The 13,181-nt window shown below is 31.0% G+C and overlaps 3 protein-coding genes across 4 annotated transcripts; 2 read left to right on the top strand and 1 right to left on the bottom strand.

The window, feature by feature from the left end:
• Window positions 1-1,091: 1,091 nt before the first annotated feature.
• Window positions 1,092-2,756, bottom strand: LOC110995578 (mitochondrial inner membrane protease ATP23 homolog). Its single transcript, XM_022262797.2, has 5 exons — window positions 2,421-2,756; window positions 2,286-2,331; window positions 2,129-2,210; window positions 1,694-1,918; window positions 1,092-1,489 (listed from the first exon to the last, which is right to left on the bottom strand). The coding sequence occupies exons 1-5, from the start codon at window positions 2,641-2,643 to the stop codon at window positions 1,295-1,297; spliced, it is 771 nt and encodes a 256-aa protein (XP_022118489.2). The 5' UTR covers window positions 2,644-2,756; the 3' UTR covers window positions 1,092-1,294.
• A 118-nt stretch (window positions 2,757-2,874) lies between these two features.
• Window positions 2,875-4,694, top strand: LOC123689545 (protein-lysine N-methyltransferase EEF2KMT). 2 transcript variants are annotated; one of them, XM_045629999.1, is made up of 5 exons: window positions 2,875-3,181; window positions 3,289-3,612; window positions 3,685-3,943; window positions 4,133-4,348; window positions 4,414-4,694. In XM_045629999.1, the coding sequence occupies exons 2-5, from the start codon at window positions 3,367-3,369 to the stop codon at window positions 4,662-4,664; spliced, it is 972 nt and encodes a 323-aa protein (XP_045485955.1). In that variant the 5' UTR covers window positions 2,875-3,181; window positions 3,289-3,366; the 3' UTR covers window positions 4,665-4,694. The 2 variants fall into 2 exon arrangements, with proteins under 2 accessions (XP_045485955.1, XP_045485954.1); XM_045629998.1 differs by having other exon boundaries at window positions 2,876-3,168.
• A 182-nt stretch (window positions 4,695-4,876) lies between these two features.
• LOC110995583 (S1 RNA-binding domain-containing protein 1) lies at window positions 4,877-12,795 on the top strand. Its single transcript, XM_045629997.1, has 12 exons — window positions 4,877-5,315; window positions 5,513-5,666; window positions 5,827-6,053; window positions 6,532-6,780; window positions 7,494-7,728; window positions 8,587-8,708; window positions 9,372-9,519; window positions 9,815-9,898; window positions 10,648-10,790; window positions 10,902-11,114; window positions 11,729-11,985; window positions 12,568-12,795. The coding sequence occupies exons 1-12, from the start codon at window positions 4,993-4,995 to the stop codon at window positions 12,750-12,752; spliced, it is 2,340 nt and encodes a 779-aa protein (XP_045485953.1). The 5' UTR covers window positions 4,877-4,992; the 3' UTR covers window positions 12,753-12,795.
• Window positions 12,796-13,181: the final 386 nt, after the last annotated feature.

The following is a 13,181-nucleotide window of genomic DNA, read 5'->3' on the forward strand; positions in this document are numbered from 1 at the left end:
ACATGAAACGTCAGTCACTATAAAATATGGTATAACAAAAAAGAATCAGACCTGGAATAACAAAACGCAAATGATCTGTGAACGCTATGTAATTGACGTATAATGACAGCTATGTAATGACGTATAGATGACAATTTGATAGTTGTAAGAAATCAATATTCAAACTATTTATATTAAATAAATAATTATAAATTATAATGAAATGATAGTGCCATTGCCCATTCGTGTAATGAATGATTAATGTAGGTATTTAATTTTTTTGTATTTTTTCCAATAAAAAAAAACTGCTTATTAATTGCCATTAAGGCGTAACAAAGTTCGCCGGGTCAGCTAGTTGTCTTATATTAATAATGATTTATTAAAGACACCAAACACCCTGTGAACTAATAGGTACAAGTAAAATCACAATATGTTGAGTTACGAGAGAGTTTCAGAATAATGACCGGTCTTCATGAACTGGATAAGTGCAGTAATCATGAAATCAAAGAATACCTAAATGTTTTAAATTGTTCACAGGATTTTTGTTGAACTATATAAATATAGATATACCTACCATATTGTGTAAATTAATGTATGTACTGTACATTTAGAAACTACCTTAATATTGTTATGTTATATGAATATTCTATTGTTGATATTTTAAAATGCAATATAACATTAATTCCTATTGAAATTTGTCAACATTTATCAATAAAAATGCCAGACTAAGGCTGTAGCAATTATTGCTAGTAAGTCACTAGACTAACATTTTATTCATGAAAAATATTAAACAAAAAAAAACAATAATGCTTATTTATTTTATAAGGGAAAATAACAAAACTTTATCTATGCATAAAAATAATAATTTATCATAATATGCCATGGTAAATTTGAATCAAACTAATTTTATTTACACCAATATAGGTAGTTAATTTATATAAAAACTCTATGTTTTTATTATTATAAGACTTATGTTCATAAGCAGTGAATCATATTATATATCAGTGTAAAACTATAGTAATCTAACAGATAGCAGTTCCCATCATTTAAATTTTCGTAATGCACAAATACTTTTAACTCTCAAAATGTTTGAAGTATGATTTCATAAAAAATTTTTATCATTTTGTTCATCCATTCATTTTTGTTATTGTTATATTCAGATAATAAGACTTTCAGAACATGTTTGTTAAAAATGTAAATAGTAAAATAAATATTAAATAAAAGACATTATTTAAATTATCAAATACTATTATTTTTTCATAAAGGTCACTATAATCTTAAACTCTACTCTAACAACATTATTTTAAATAAATATTTATGTATAACCATAATATGATGCGTCTCTTTGTACTCTGAATATGTCTTCAGAGTTTCTTCGTATCCTGCGGCCAATGGGCTCCATATCATTGTAGCACTTTGGAAAAACTTTCTCAATTACAGCAACTGCATCTACTTTCCCAATTTGTCTTACAGCAAGTACTGAATACAATGCTTTAGTTTTAACACAATCCTGGAATATATAAAATAAAAATGTTTATAAATAATCCTACAATCTAGCATGCAGTTAGGCCTTAAGTAGATATCACATTTACATTATACTTTATCATGTGAATGATATTAAAAAGAAATTGTGTTATGTTTACAAATAATGTCGGCCACATCTCTAAGGTATTTTATTTATTATTATCTGTAAAAGTTTTTGTTTTAAATATACCTCGTGTGCCTTTTTTATTTTCCCCCAAGAAGCATCTCCTTGTGACCATGCACTCACAAAAGAACAGTGAGTCAAGTTAGCTGCTCTAATCTCTGTGCATGCTAAATGTTCCATATTTTTGAAATCCAATTGGTTTCGACAATAGTCAAACAAATGGATCATTTCATGGGTCAATACACCTTGTACCATTCCTTTTCTTGTAGATACGTTTTGGCATACTACAATCTGGAAATGTTCATATTATTAAAGTTTATCTGATTGAAGACCATATGCTTTTGGTAGTTTGTAACTTAACAGAAAATAATCAATGGCAATCTAATATTATTTAAAAATTGCAATATAAGTTCATGGTAAGATCCTTGTACTAAAAACTTTATTTACATTAGACATTTTTAGGGTTAGACAATATATTAGTTCGGAATTTTTTTTTCTTACTTGATTCAACTGAGGATCATACCCGCCACTAACAGAATAGTCACAAACTTCACATGATATGTGTCTTCTAATATCAATAGGACTGAAACAAGAAGTCATTCAATTAAAAGTTTTATACGCAAGCTTAGACATTAAATATTAGAAGCATAAAACTAACCAACCAGAACTTTTGAGAGCTGCCATCATCGTTTTCACAATTGGACCTAAAAATTTAAACATTTTGCTTACGTTAACAATACAGAAAATGTTGTATTTTAAATAACTATGCATTTACATAGTATTTACTACTTACTATTTTTTACACAATGGTAAACATTTTTTTCGCATTTAAACTTTTCTATGCTCTCTTTACCCTCTTTTCCTAATAATATATTGGTTATTTTTGGAGTAAATGTTCCTCTCCTTTCAGGATACAAATCGTAACCCCAAGCTTCCCCTTGAGGATCATCTTTTTTCCCCGATTCTGTATCTGCCTTATTTTGAGATGGCGGTGGCGACGAAGACTCTGCGTTCATTTTTACCTTATTTACTTTAAATTAATTTACGCATGCAAATAACTATTGCAACGAAACGGTTAAAGAAAAACATAACCCTAATATTATTTAGGAATTAGAATGAAAGAAAAACAAGATATGACAATTGACAGTTATCAATTATCATCATCGTGGTACTTGGTTTAGGTTTTGCATTATGCGTGTCGTCACTGTCAAGTGTCATATTATTATGCCAAAGGCGTGTTAAAAACTATGTTAGATTTATTAGATTACACTATAATTATTGCTTAGCATAAATAACATACACTAATAATATAGCGGATTACAGTTATAAAACAACACCTCGGTAAACTGTTAAAGACTGTACCTTTACAGTTTTTAACAGTTTATGGTGACATTTTTAATGCAATCTTAATAGACTATATTGTAACTGTGTTTTTATAATTTCTTGGTCTTCAAACAATGACGAGTAACACAGAAGAAGAAACCGCTATTTACAAATTAGCCAAATGTTTTTACAATGGATTCTATACGTTTTATTTAAGCGTAAGTTTTAAAAGTATGATTGCTACTATTGGTAGAAGTAGGACATAATATTATTATTATATCAACATTGACTGGTATCAATTGATTACTGTTCTAAGTAAAATATAATTTTTGTTACAGCCGCATGAATTAGAGTCCTTAACATGGTCTGCACAAGAAAAGCTTCTTAACTTAACATTAAATAATAATCTTTTAAAAATGTATCCAGTAAGCAGCAATTTCTGTAGGTTATACTTAAAAAATATTTTGAAATGTTTAGAGGGAAGGCAAGATGTTCATGAAAACATCTATGACTACCTCTGTACCATAATGAGTAACAAACAAGGAATAGATGATTTTTACTATAGACATTATGTTATTGGGAGAAATTTTAGCCAAATTGTTACTTTGAAGGAATCAAATAATATGGTTGTTAATGGAACTACAGGAATGAAAACTTGGGAGGTATATAATATATTTTCTCAAAGTTTTTATTATTTACTTATGTATTTTAATATTTCTGTATGTGCATTACAGGCAGCTCGTTTATTGACAGATTGGATTCTTATGAACAAAAAATTTTTTTATAATAAAAAAATATTAGAATTGGGCTCTGGCATTGGTTTTACTGGCATAACTGTTACAAAGTTCTGTGACCCTACTTCTGTAACATTAACTGATTGCCATGAAGATGTTTTAAATGCAATTAATGAAAATATAGTAATAAACTTTCCTCTAACAAGTCGAAGACTAGCAAAAGAATATACAGAATATGATGTTGATGGCAAATTGATAAGTAAGAATAATATAAGTAATGTCTCTTACTTGTGAAATGATGTTTGTATGCACAATAAGCTTTTGAGCTTATTGTGCATACTGCCTTAAAGAAAAGATTTAATGATATTCAGTCTAGAATTTTGATTGAGCACTGTCAGTTATCAAGTAGGCTATTGAGGTAACTCTTATAATTTTTTAATGTTTTTAGGAGTAATGATGTTAGACTGGAATGATATTGATCAAATAGAAGTTCCAGACATTCCAGATATTATTATAGGTGCAGATATAGTATATGATCCATATATATTAGAGCCTCTATGTAAGGTCCTACAATCTTTTTTCCTGAGGAATAAATCCATAAGTGCCTTCATAGCATGTGTTATAAGAAATGAAGAAACATTTAATAAATTTATCCAAACCTTAGGTAAGATCATCAGTTTTTTTAAATAAGGAATAGACAACATATATTGAATTTTTATACTTTTTCAGCTGACTATAATATGAAAGAAGAAAAATTATATATGCCAGAAAATATTAATTTAGAGTGGGATCCCAGAGTTAATCAGTGTATTGTTAAAATAAATTTAAATGATACCTATTCCGTTTTTTTAATAAACGCCCTGTCTATCGCATTTTTTTTTGGGGGACGATGTTACGTCCGAAGGATTTACCACCTTTCCCTAGGCCCACCATACACGTGTCCCCTGGGTGGTGCCAATCGAGCAACAGGCGGCAGTTAAATAACCTGAACTGGCAATAAATACTCTTAAAATTGTACGTAATAGTGCCTTAGGAAAGCACTCTAATAAAAAGATTTAGAATAATAGTATTTTGGTATTCTGTCCTTAATAATTTAGTGTATATCACACTGACAATTGACAAACTTACAAATTTATTATTTTTTATTTAATTTATTATCTATCGTATATGCAATATGTATTTTGTGTTTTGATTTTTGAGCTAACGAATTATGAAATGTACATTAATTAATTTTGCATTTATTTATTAAGAATCATTGCCGCTGTGATCAAGTATTCTTCAAAATAACTTCTTGTATACTAATTAAGAATGGAAAAAGCAAAAAAGGTTGTACGCAAAAGAAAACTTGCTAATAATGAAGAAAGTGATAATGTTAAAAAAATACCAAATAAGAAGACTAAGACCCTGAAAGAGCAGACAGCAATAGAAGAATATAATAATGTAGATGTTGAAGATGACAAAACCATAAAAAGTTTAGATAACGTGTGGAATGAAGCTGAAATGCTCTCTTGTAAAGAAAAACTGCCCAAACTGTTAGCAGAAAGATTTATTAAATTATTAACTGAGGGCTGTACTTTACCATTCATTGCAAGATACCGCAAAGAAGCTATAGGGCATCTCCTACCTGACAGGTAATCTTTATGGTTTATCTATAAAAACATTTATTTCAAGAGAATTCAAATGTAAAAAAATACAAGTCTTGTTTATCATAGATTGTTTATGTTGCAGTTAGAGCATATTATATTTTTAAACAACTTAAAAAAAGAGGAGTGTTCCTAATTAAATAGTAAATATTTTATGTTTTCTTAAAGTAATTACTAATTTACAGACTACAAGAAATATTCGATAGTTATCAATGTATTAATCACTTTAAAAAGAAAGTTAAGTCTGTACTAGAAACTTTAAAAAAGTGCAAAAAACTAACACCTGAAGTTGAGAAGAGCATATTAAATGCAAGGAATTTATCAGAGCTTGATTTAGTGGTAAGTGCCTTGTTTTCTTTTCCAATCCTCCTTTCCAAATACTTGTAGGCCTGGCCTGTCTGTAATTTTAATTCATTAATTTATTTGCATTTTTTAAAATTATTTTTACATTGCAACAAATGATCCAAATTCCCACTAAGGTACTGACAAATGATTTTAGTACTCACCTCTCAAATCACATTCATTGTCACTTGCTGAAAGAGCTAGGAACCTCGGTATTGAGCCATATGCAATCAAAGCATTGAATGGTGAATACATTGATTTACAATTATTATGCAATGGGAGTGATGAATTGTCTACTGTTGATAAAGTGGAAACTCACATTACTCATATTATTGCTGATATTATATATAAGGATACAAGAGTTCTAGAGGAAATGAGGAAATTGTGAGTATGTAATACTACTGTATTTGTGTGTATGTTCAGACATGTCATGTCAGGTCTGTGAACCATTCTAGATGATTGACATGCACTAATTATTATTCATAGTCTAGTACTTACTGCGATATATGTATTTGACAATTATATATGCACTTTTCATCTATATAGAATTTATAAACAATGTTAATGTATGTGCTGATATAATAATTTTGAGAATATTATTTTTAAGATGAATGGCATTTTAATGATAATGGTATTGCAGTAGTAAATGCGAAATATATTGACATGATTACATTAAAAAAAGACACTACAATAGAAATTCCTTAAGTTAAAATACAGTTAACTTTTTAATTATTGCCTAGAAAGATTTGTATTTAAAATAATTTTGATCAATTGATGTATTTATTTATTTATTAAAGTTTAAGAAATCTATGGTAAATTTACAAAATCGTCCATGTAAAATGTATGACAATAACTGTTACAGAAAAGAAGAAACAAAATTTACATTACAAAGCAGCAGAACAAAAAGTTCTACAAAGGATACAAAGAAAGATGCAAACAAAAAATATGATACTAAATCAGATCCAGACACCTATAAGTTATATTTTGAATGGAAGTGTCCTGTACAATTTGTGAAGAGTTATCAAACATTGGCTATTAACAGAGGAGAAGATGAAAAGATATTGTCGGTTAAAGTTATTGTACCAGATTGGTTTTATAATAAATTAGAAAGGTAGTTAGAAAAAGATTTTAATTAATAGAAAATGTAGTTTGCCCCATGCCCAAGGCAGGACCTTAACCAGATGTTAAGTGATGTCCATATACATTTTAAGTATTTGCACATGGATATGAATTAACTTTGTAAAATGAATATATCTCGCAGAAAAAAAACAAAACCTTTTAAATAGACTCTGTTAATTGTTTAAATATTAAAATATCAATAGATAAGTCTTCATTTCAGCACTAATTTGATTAAGATTGTCTTATTTTCCATGTTACATTTTATTCTCACTATAATGTATTTGCTCCTATTTTCTTATAACAATTACTGATTTAAGCTAAATATTTGTTCTCTATATACATGTTATGTAGAACGAGGTTGCACATTGCAGCTCCTTCCATACATTGTAGAAAATAAATTAGTTTAATGAAAGAGTGTGATATTCATATTGTTACAAAGTTATCTACATAAAAATTGTGTGTGAGCTCTGCTGTCCTGATTGGCTTTAGCATGCCACCATCATCCCTTAGATAGGTCAAACGAGGGTTGTGTACCAATGGACTTTCTGTCTTTATGTGCAATGACCTATGAAGTTACTCTTAGGAAGAAAGCAAAAATTAAACTGCCATTTCTCAAACCAAAATCAGTTGTCATGTGTCAGATATAAATGATAGTTGTGTTATTTAGTGTGAATATTCTATATAAAGGAAAATATAATTTTCAAGGTTTTGTTTACCACTATGGGGTAGCAGCCATTGGGTCCGCAAAGGACTCCAAGATGCATACAATCGTCTGATAAAGTCTTGGCTGTCGAGACAAGTACGGTCAGACCTGACCACAGCTGCTGAAAAGGAGGCTATTAAAACCTTCACAAACAATTTGGAGAAATATTTATTAACAGAACCTATTAAAAATAGGAGAATAGCTGGCCTAGATCCTGGATTTAAAGCTGGGTGTAAGGTGAATTTCGTTTTTTTAATTACTTAAGCTTTTTTCTTTTAGATATTTGTAAGTAATAACATTGATGATTTTTTTTTAATTATTTTTTGAGATTGGTTTTCTATATGTTAGTAATATGCTCTTCCGAGATGGTTGAAGTCAGTTATACATTTTTAAATTCAATGTTTTATAAAGTATATTCATTAAATTTAACATGTGTTAGCCTAGTGGCTTAAGGGCCACAATATCAATTTTATCTTTTTTTTCTGAATTGGGTTACTGGGCTTATATTTTTAATTGTGTATCGACCTTTCGACATGAATTCATAAACTACTCAACTCCAGCATATATTTTTTCCATTTGCCCTTTAAGAAACGATGACCAAAAATTGAAAGTAATGTACTTCTTGGTGATCGGAAAAGTCCTGAAGTGAAGACAAGCATTAGACCCAAAAATTTACATATTGTGTGTGTGTGTTATTATTTGCACGTGCATTGTCGTTTCGTTTCGACCACGTTCGCGCTGTTTTATTTATTTTTTAATGTATTTATTAAGTTTACGGCATCATACATAGTACTAAGTCTACTGATTACATTTTCCATCTAAAATGTATGACAATTAGACTAAATTTTATACAAAAAATAGAAACGAAAAATGAAAAAGTACAATTAAAACATATATAAGATAAGATAAGCACACAAAAAATTAATTTACCAGATATTTTTTGGCACTAAAAGCCAAAAAAAATCATCAGCAAAATAGCGAAGTAGGTTTGAAAAAGGCACCCAACCGATCAGCTCACTACCAAATATATCCAGCAAAAGAAAAAAAGGCGCTTTCGTTCCTTTCACACATAAAATATAGTGGTTTTTTTTATAGGTCGGTATTATAGATATAAATGGCGCGATGTTAGAAGCGTGTACGATATACCCTAATTTGAGGCAGCAAAACAAAAATGACCCGGCAGCTAAGCAGTTGGTAGATTTGCTCGAGAAACATGGGTAAATATATCTTATAATAATAGGACCTTATTTTAGTACCAATTTAAATTTTAAACTAATTACTTATAGTCAAATATTAGTAGCCTGTGAATATTAATCGATTTTTTAAAGTTATACTTCTTTTGGCGCGTTAGGGTAAAATGATAAGACTAAATTTTTAAAATGCGCGCGCACTCCGTTAAAAAAAACCGACACACTGAAGTTAGCTATAGTCAACAGTTTAGGTTTTTTGTGATATCTAAATAAACATTATTTAATTAGACAATGCGTTATAATAAAACCTTCAATCTAATTAAAATTAATACCCTTTTTCTATTGTTAGTGTCGTTTTTTCCACAAACGTAGAACAATTTTTTTAAAAGATGTTCATCTTGTTACGCATAAGAAGGATAACTAAAACAAAACAAAACTAAACACAGGTTTTTTAGTTTCGGAAGCAGGTAGGGGCAGCTGCCCCAAGAAAATCGAATATACCAATTTTTTTAATAATTTATTATATTACTGGGCCTCTCTAAAAACTAAGTGTAATAAACCTTTAACTAATCACCTGCCTCTTTCTCTCATATTGTGTTTATACTGTAATAGAAAGAGAGGTGAATACTTTGCTGGCGTCGCGGAGATTGTATATTAGAATGCGATAATTTAAGTAAAAATTGGTTTCAGAGTAGAATTAATAGGTTTGGGAAATGGTACAGCGTGTCGGGAAACAGAGACATGGTTGAAGAGCCATCACATATCTGATGGTATACCAATCATCATTGTACCGGAGCAGGGGGCATCTATATACTCCATTAGTAAGGAAGCTCAGAAGGTGTGTTCGTCTTTAACCCTGAATTCCCTCTCTTTCTTCCTCTCACTTCACTTTCTTTTTTCTTTATTCCAGTACTTTACGTAAGATCCTAGTGCCTTCATTTTGACTCTCTGAGGTCGTCGTAATCAGGGACAGAAAGTTACCTATACAGAAAAAAAGGATCGCGACATCGACATAAATCTTGTCAAGATTTTTTTATTATAATTTTTCATGCAAAAATTAAATACTTATTTTTTTATAATTAAGTTGTTAGAGCAGAAAGTATAGATTCAACTAGAAAGTATTTTTTTATCAGGAACATCCAAACATGGATCCGAACTTGATATCAGCTTTATCGATTGCAAGGAGAGTACTTGATCCTTTAGGAGAACTTATTAAGGTAAGTTTTATTGTCGTGTTTCATTAAAATTTCAATTCAAGTGTACGTGTCTTATAATAAGATTTAGAAAATTGGTTCATAAAAATCAAACAAAATGATGTTCCTAAGCAAAATGTTGTGAGTTATGTAACCTTACGCGCGTCCATGCGGCGGCTTGTCTGTCCCTAAAATATGGGGAGGCGGCCGATGGCTGGCCATGCGTCATACTCGTGAACGCTCTATCATGGAACGATTGAAGCCCGTTGACACCCGGCTTCTAACAAATCTTCATTTATTTGAACATCCCTTCAGAAACCGCCACCGAAATGAACTCATGTTTTTTTATTATCTTATATATAAAATTCTTGTGTCACGGGGTTAGTAACCGAACTCCTCCGAAACGGCTCGACCGATTCTCATGAAATTTTGTGTGCGTATTGGGTAGGTCTGAGAATCGAACAACATCTATTTTTTATCCCCCTAAATGTTAAGGGTAGTCCACCCCTAATTTTTTTTATTTATTTTTTAGACAAAATTGTCGTTTTTATTTTTTTACGATACACCATACAAAAATACATGCAACCCTAAATTTTCACCCCTCTACAATCATTGCTTATGTTTTTGTGTTAATTATAAACTTTAATTTTTTGGCACAAAAACATGGCAAAACAACGTTTGCCGGGTCAGCTAGTTGATTATATATTTTTCGTTTACTCATACTTGTGTAAAAGGTAATTTCAGAACGTTGTAAACTTTAGTGGCCTTTTCAGGTTGATCCAAAGAACCTTGGCGTAGGTTTGTACCAACACGACATACCTCCGAAAATGTTAGAAGCGGCCTTAGACAGTGCCGTTGAAAAGGTCGTTAGTTTGGTGGGAGTCGATATAAACACCGCTTCTCAAGCTATGCTTAGGTAACAATATTGCTTTATATAACAATTTTTATTTATAATAGTCTAAACTAAAGTTTTCTTTGCAATAATAATATAGGATTGGTAATCTAAAAACATTTTTTAATATTACAGGCGAATATCCGGCCTAAATGACGGTAGAGCGAAAAAAATTATATCTTACAGAGAAGAAAATGGTTCTTTCATTACACGTGCTGAAATTTTAAAAGTATCCGGCATTGGAAAGATTACTTACCAGCAATGTGTTGGTTTTTTAAAGATCGTCGGTGGAAAAGAACCCTTGGATAGCACTATTATCCATCCAGAAAGCTATGGAGTGGCTAAATTGTGAGTAGTTATACCGTAACCTAACGTAGAGCAGATGTGTTCGTCTGTTTAATAGATAATAGATAGGCCAGAGTTGCTAAAAATAACAAAAAATAAAGCGTAAAAAGTGTTTTTTTTTTAGATAAAATATTTTTGGCTTACACTATGTGTGTTCATTGAGGCGGGAAATATTACATATTATGTTTCATTCTAGTCGTTTCCGAACTGGGTTCAGTATTGTATATTTGCTACGGATTTTTACATAGCTTCGTAATTTTTTTAATTCATGTGCGCAAAAATATTCAAACGGAAAGGATTCTGAAGGAAAAGATTCTGAGGAAACCAGCATTAGACAAACAGTCTGTAACGTGTGTCAGACACAGGAGACTGATACCTACTATTAGATTGACAAATGATCATGAAACAGACACAGATGTCTTATATGATCTGAGGTCCAGGTCTAAAAAAGTTGTACTGACTGATTAATTTATTTTTGTATTAATCAGAATTTCACTGACCACGATTGCAAAGAACTCAAAACGTCAAGTTCTGTGTTAGAAATGAAATCAAATACAAAAATGTATCTTCTCCCTATACTCTATTTAGTCGAGGGACTTATAACTCTTGTCTTTCAGATTTGCTAAAAAAATCGGTGTGGATATAAAACATTTGACTCGACCGAATTTCCCGGATTTAGTAGAGAGAAAAATTTTGACAATTGACATTACATCACTCAGCAAGGACTTGGCCACAGATGTCAGTACACTGGAGTTAATTGTCACCGCTTTTAAACAAAAATCCTACGAAGACAATGTTATTACATTCTGTAGACCTGTGTACTCTGTGTCAGTGCAAAGTAACGAACAGTTGGTTACGGGGACGTCTTTGACAGGTAATTTGCATCAATGTGTGTGTGTCAAACGATTTGTGTGTGTAAAACGTACATAAATTTTAATCATCACGGAATCGGCGATGTGCAGCATTCTTACTATTTGGTATCTAAAGTGAGGGTAGGATTGTAGATGTATTTTAAACTACCCTCCTAGTCTTGAAATGTTTTTAAGTGATACCGTCGCCCATGGACACTTACATAGCCAGGAGGCTCCCAAGTAATTGCCAGCCTTTTAAGAGTTGGTACCCACTTTTCTTGAAGAACCCTAAAATACGTTTATTTTGGAACATAAGATCTTCTAGGTATCACTTAGTCTTAGTCAGATTGGTTCGGAAATACTTGAAGCCGTGTCTGTCCAGTTTGAAAAAAAAACATTTATTTCAATGCTCTTGTTACACATTTAATTAATTTAACATTCGTTTAAAACACTAATAATTATCGCTAGTATCCATTCCTTCTTTGTGTATGTGTGTGGTGTATGGACTAGTAAGTACCATGTGCCTGACACCCGTCCATTTGTGATAGCTGTATCACTACTATGTATCACGAACTACCATTTTAAATTATTAATATTATTTCTAGGTGTAGTACGAAATGTGGTACCGTTCGGCTGTTTTGTGGACTGTGGTGTCGGCGATAACGGCTTAATACATAAGAGTCAACTAGGAAATTATTCTCCCAAATTGGGCGATAGAGTGGCTGTCACCGTTATAAACACGCCGGAACCGAAGAAATTACAATTAAAATTGGATAAAATACTTGATTGACTGTGATTTTTGCTGTGATATTAAATATACGTGTTTACATTGACTTTTATTTAAATAATAATAGTAATGATTTTTATAACCTTTCCAACTCATTTCTGACTTTGACTTTCTTTCTATATGCGCATTTAACATTTGCTCGAACGGTGAAGGAAAACATCGTGAGGAAACCGACATGTCTTAGACCCAAAAAGTCGACGACGTGTCAGGCACTGGAGGCTGATCGCCTTCTTGCCTATTAGATTGAAAAATTGATCATGAAACAGATTCAGAAATCTGAGGCCTAACTTTAGTTAAGTTACATATAAACTTTAATAAAATAATTGGGAACAAAAAAGTCACCGCACACTTGAAGCCAATATTTAACCTTCTAGTCTTTACACATAAGTTTTAACATCCTCGTTTCCGATATTGTCCAATAACATAAAAGTA

This window comes from Pieris rapae, chromosome 11 (genome assembly GCF_905147795.1).
Source record: "Pieris rapae chromosome 11, ilPieRapa1.1, whole genome shotgun sequence".
Lineage (NCBI taxonomy): Eukaryota > Metazoa > Arthropoda > Insecta > Lepidoptera > Pieridae > Pieris > Pieris rapae.

Coding starts and splice junctions, on each gene's coding strand:
- LOC110995583 (XM_045629997.1), top strand. CDS start 4,993: ATGGAAAAAGCAAAAAAGGTTGTACGCAAAAGAAAACTTGCTAATAAT. Junction 10,791..10,901: donor GCTTCTCAAGCTATGCTTAG/GTAACAATATTG, acceptor TTAATATTACAG/GCGAATATCCGGCCTAAATG. Junction 11,986..12,567: donor TACGGGGACGTCTTTGACAG/GTAATTTGCATC, acceptor TATTATTTCTAG/GTGTAGTACGAAATGTGGTA.
- LOC123689545 (XM_045629998.1), top strand. CDS start 3,085: ATGACGAGTAACACAGAAGAAGAAACCGCTATTTACAAATTAGCCAAA. Junction 3,613..3,684: donor CAGGAATGAAAACTTGGGAG/GTATATAATATA, acceptor TGTGCATTACAG/GCAGCTCGTTTATTGACAGA. Junction 4,349..4,413: donor TAAATTTATCCAAACCTTAG/GTAAGATCATCA, acceptor ATACTTTTTCAG/CTGACTATAATATGAAAGAA.
- LOC110995578 (XM_022262797.2), bottom strand. CDS start 2,643: ATGAACGCAGAGTCTTCGTCGCCACCGCCATCTCAAAATAAGGCAGAT. Junction 2,332..2,420: donor TTACCATTGTGTAAAAAATA/GTAAGTAGTAAA, acceptor TTAAATTTTTAG/GTCCAATTGTGAAAACGATG. Junction 1,490..1,693: donor AAATAAAAAAGGCACACGAG/GTATATTTAAAA, acceptor TATATATTCCAG/GATTGTGTTAAAACTAAAGC.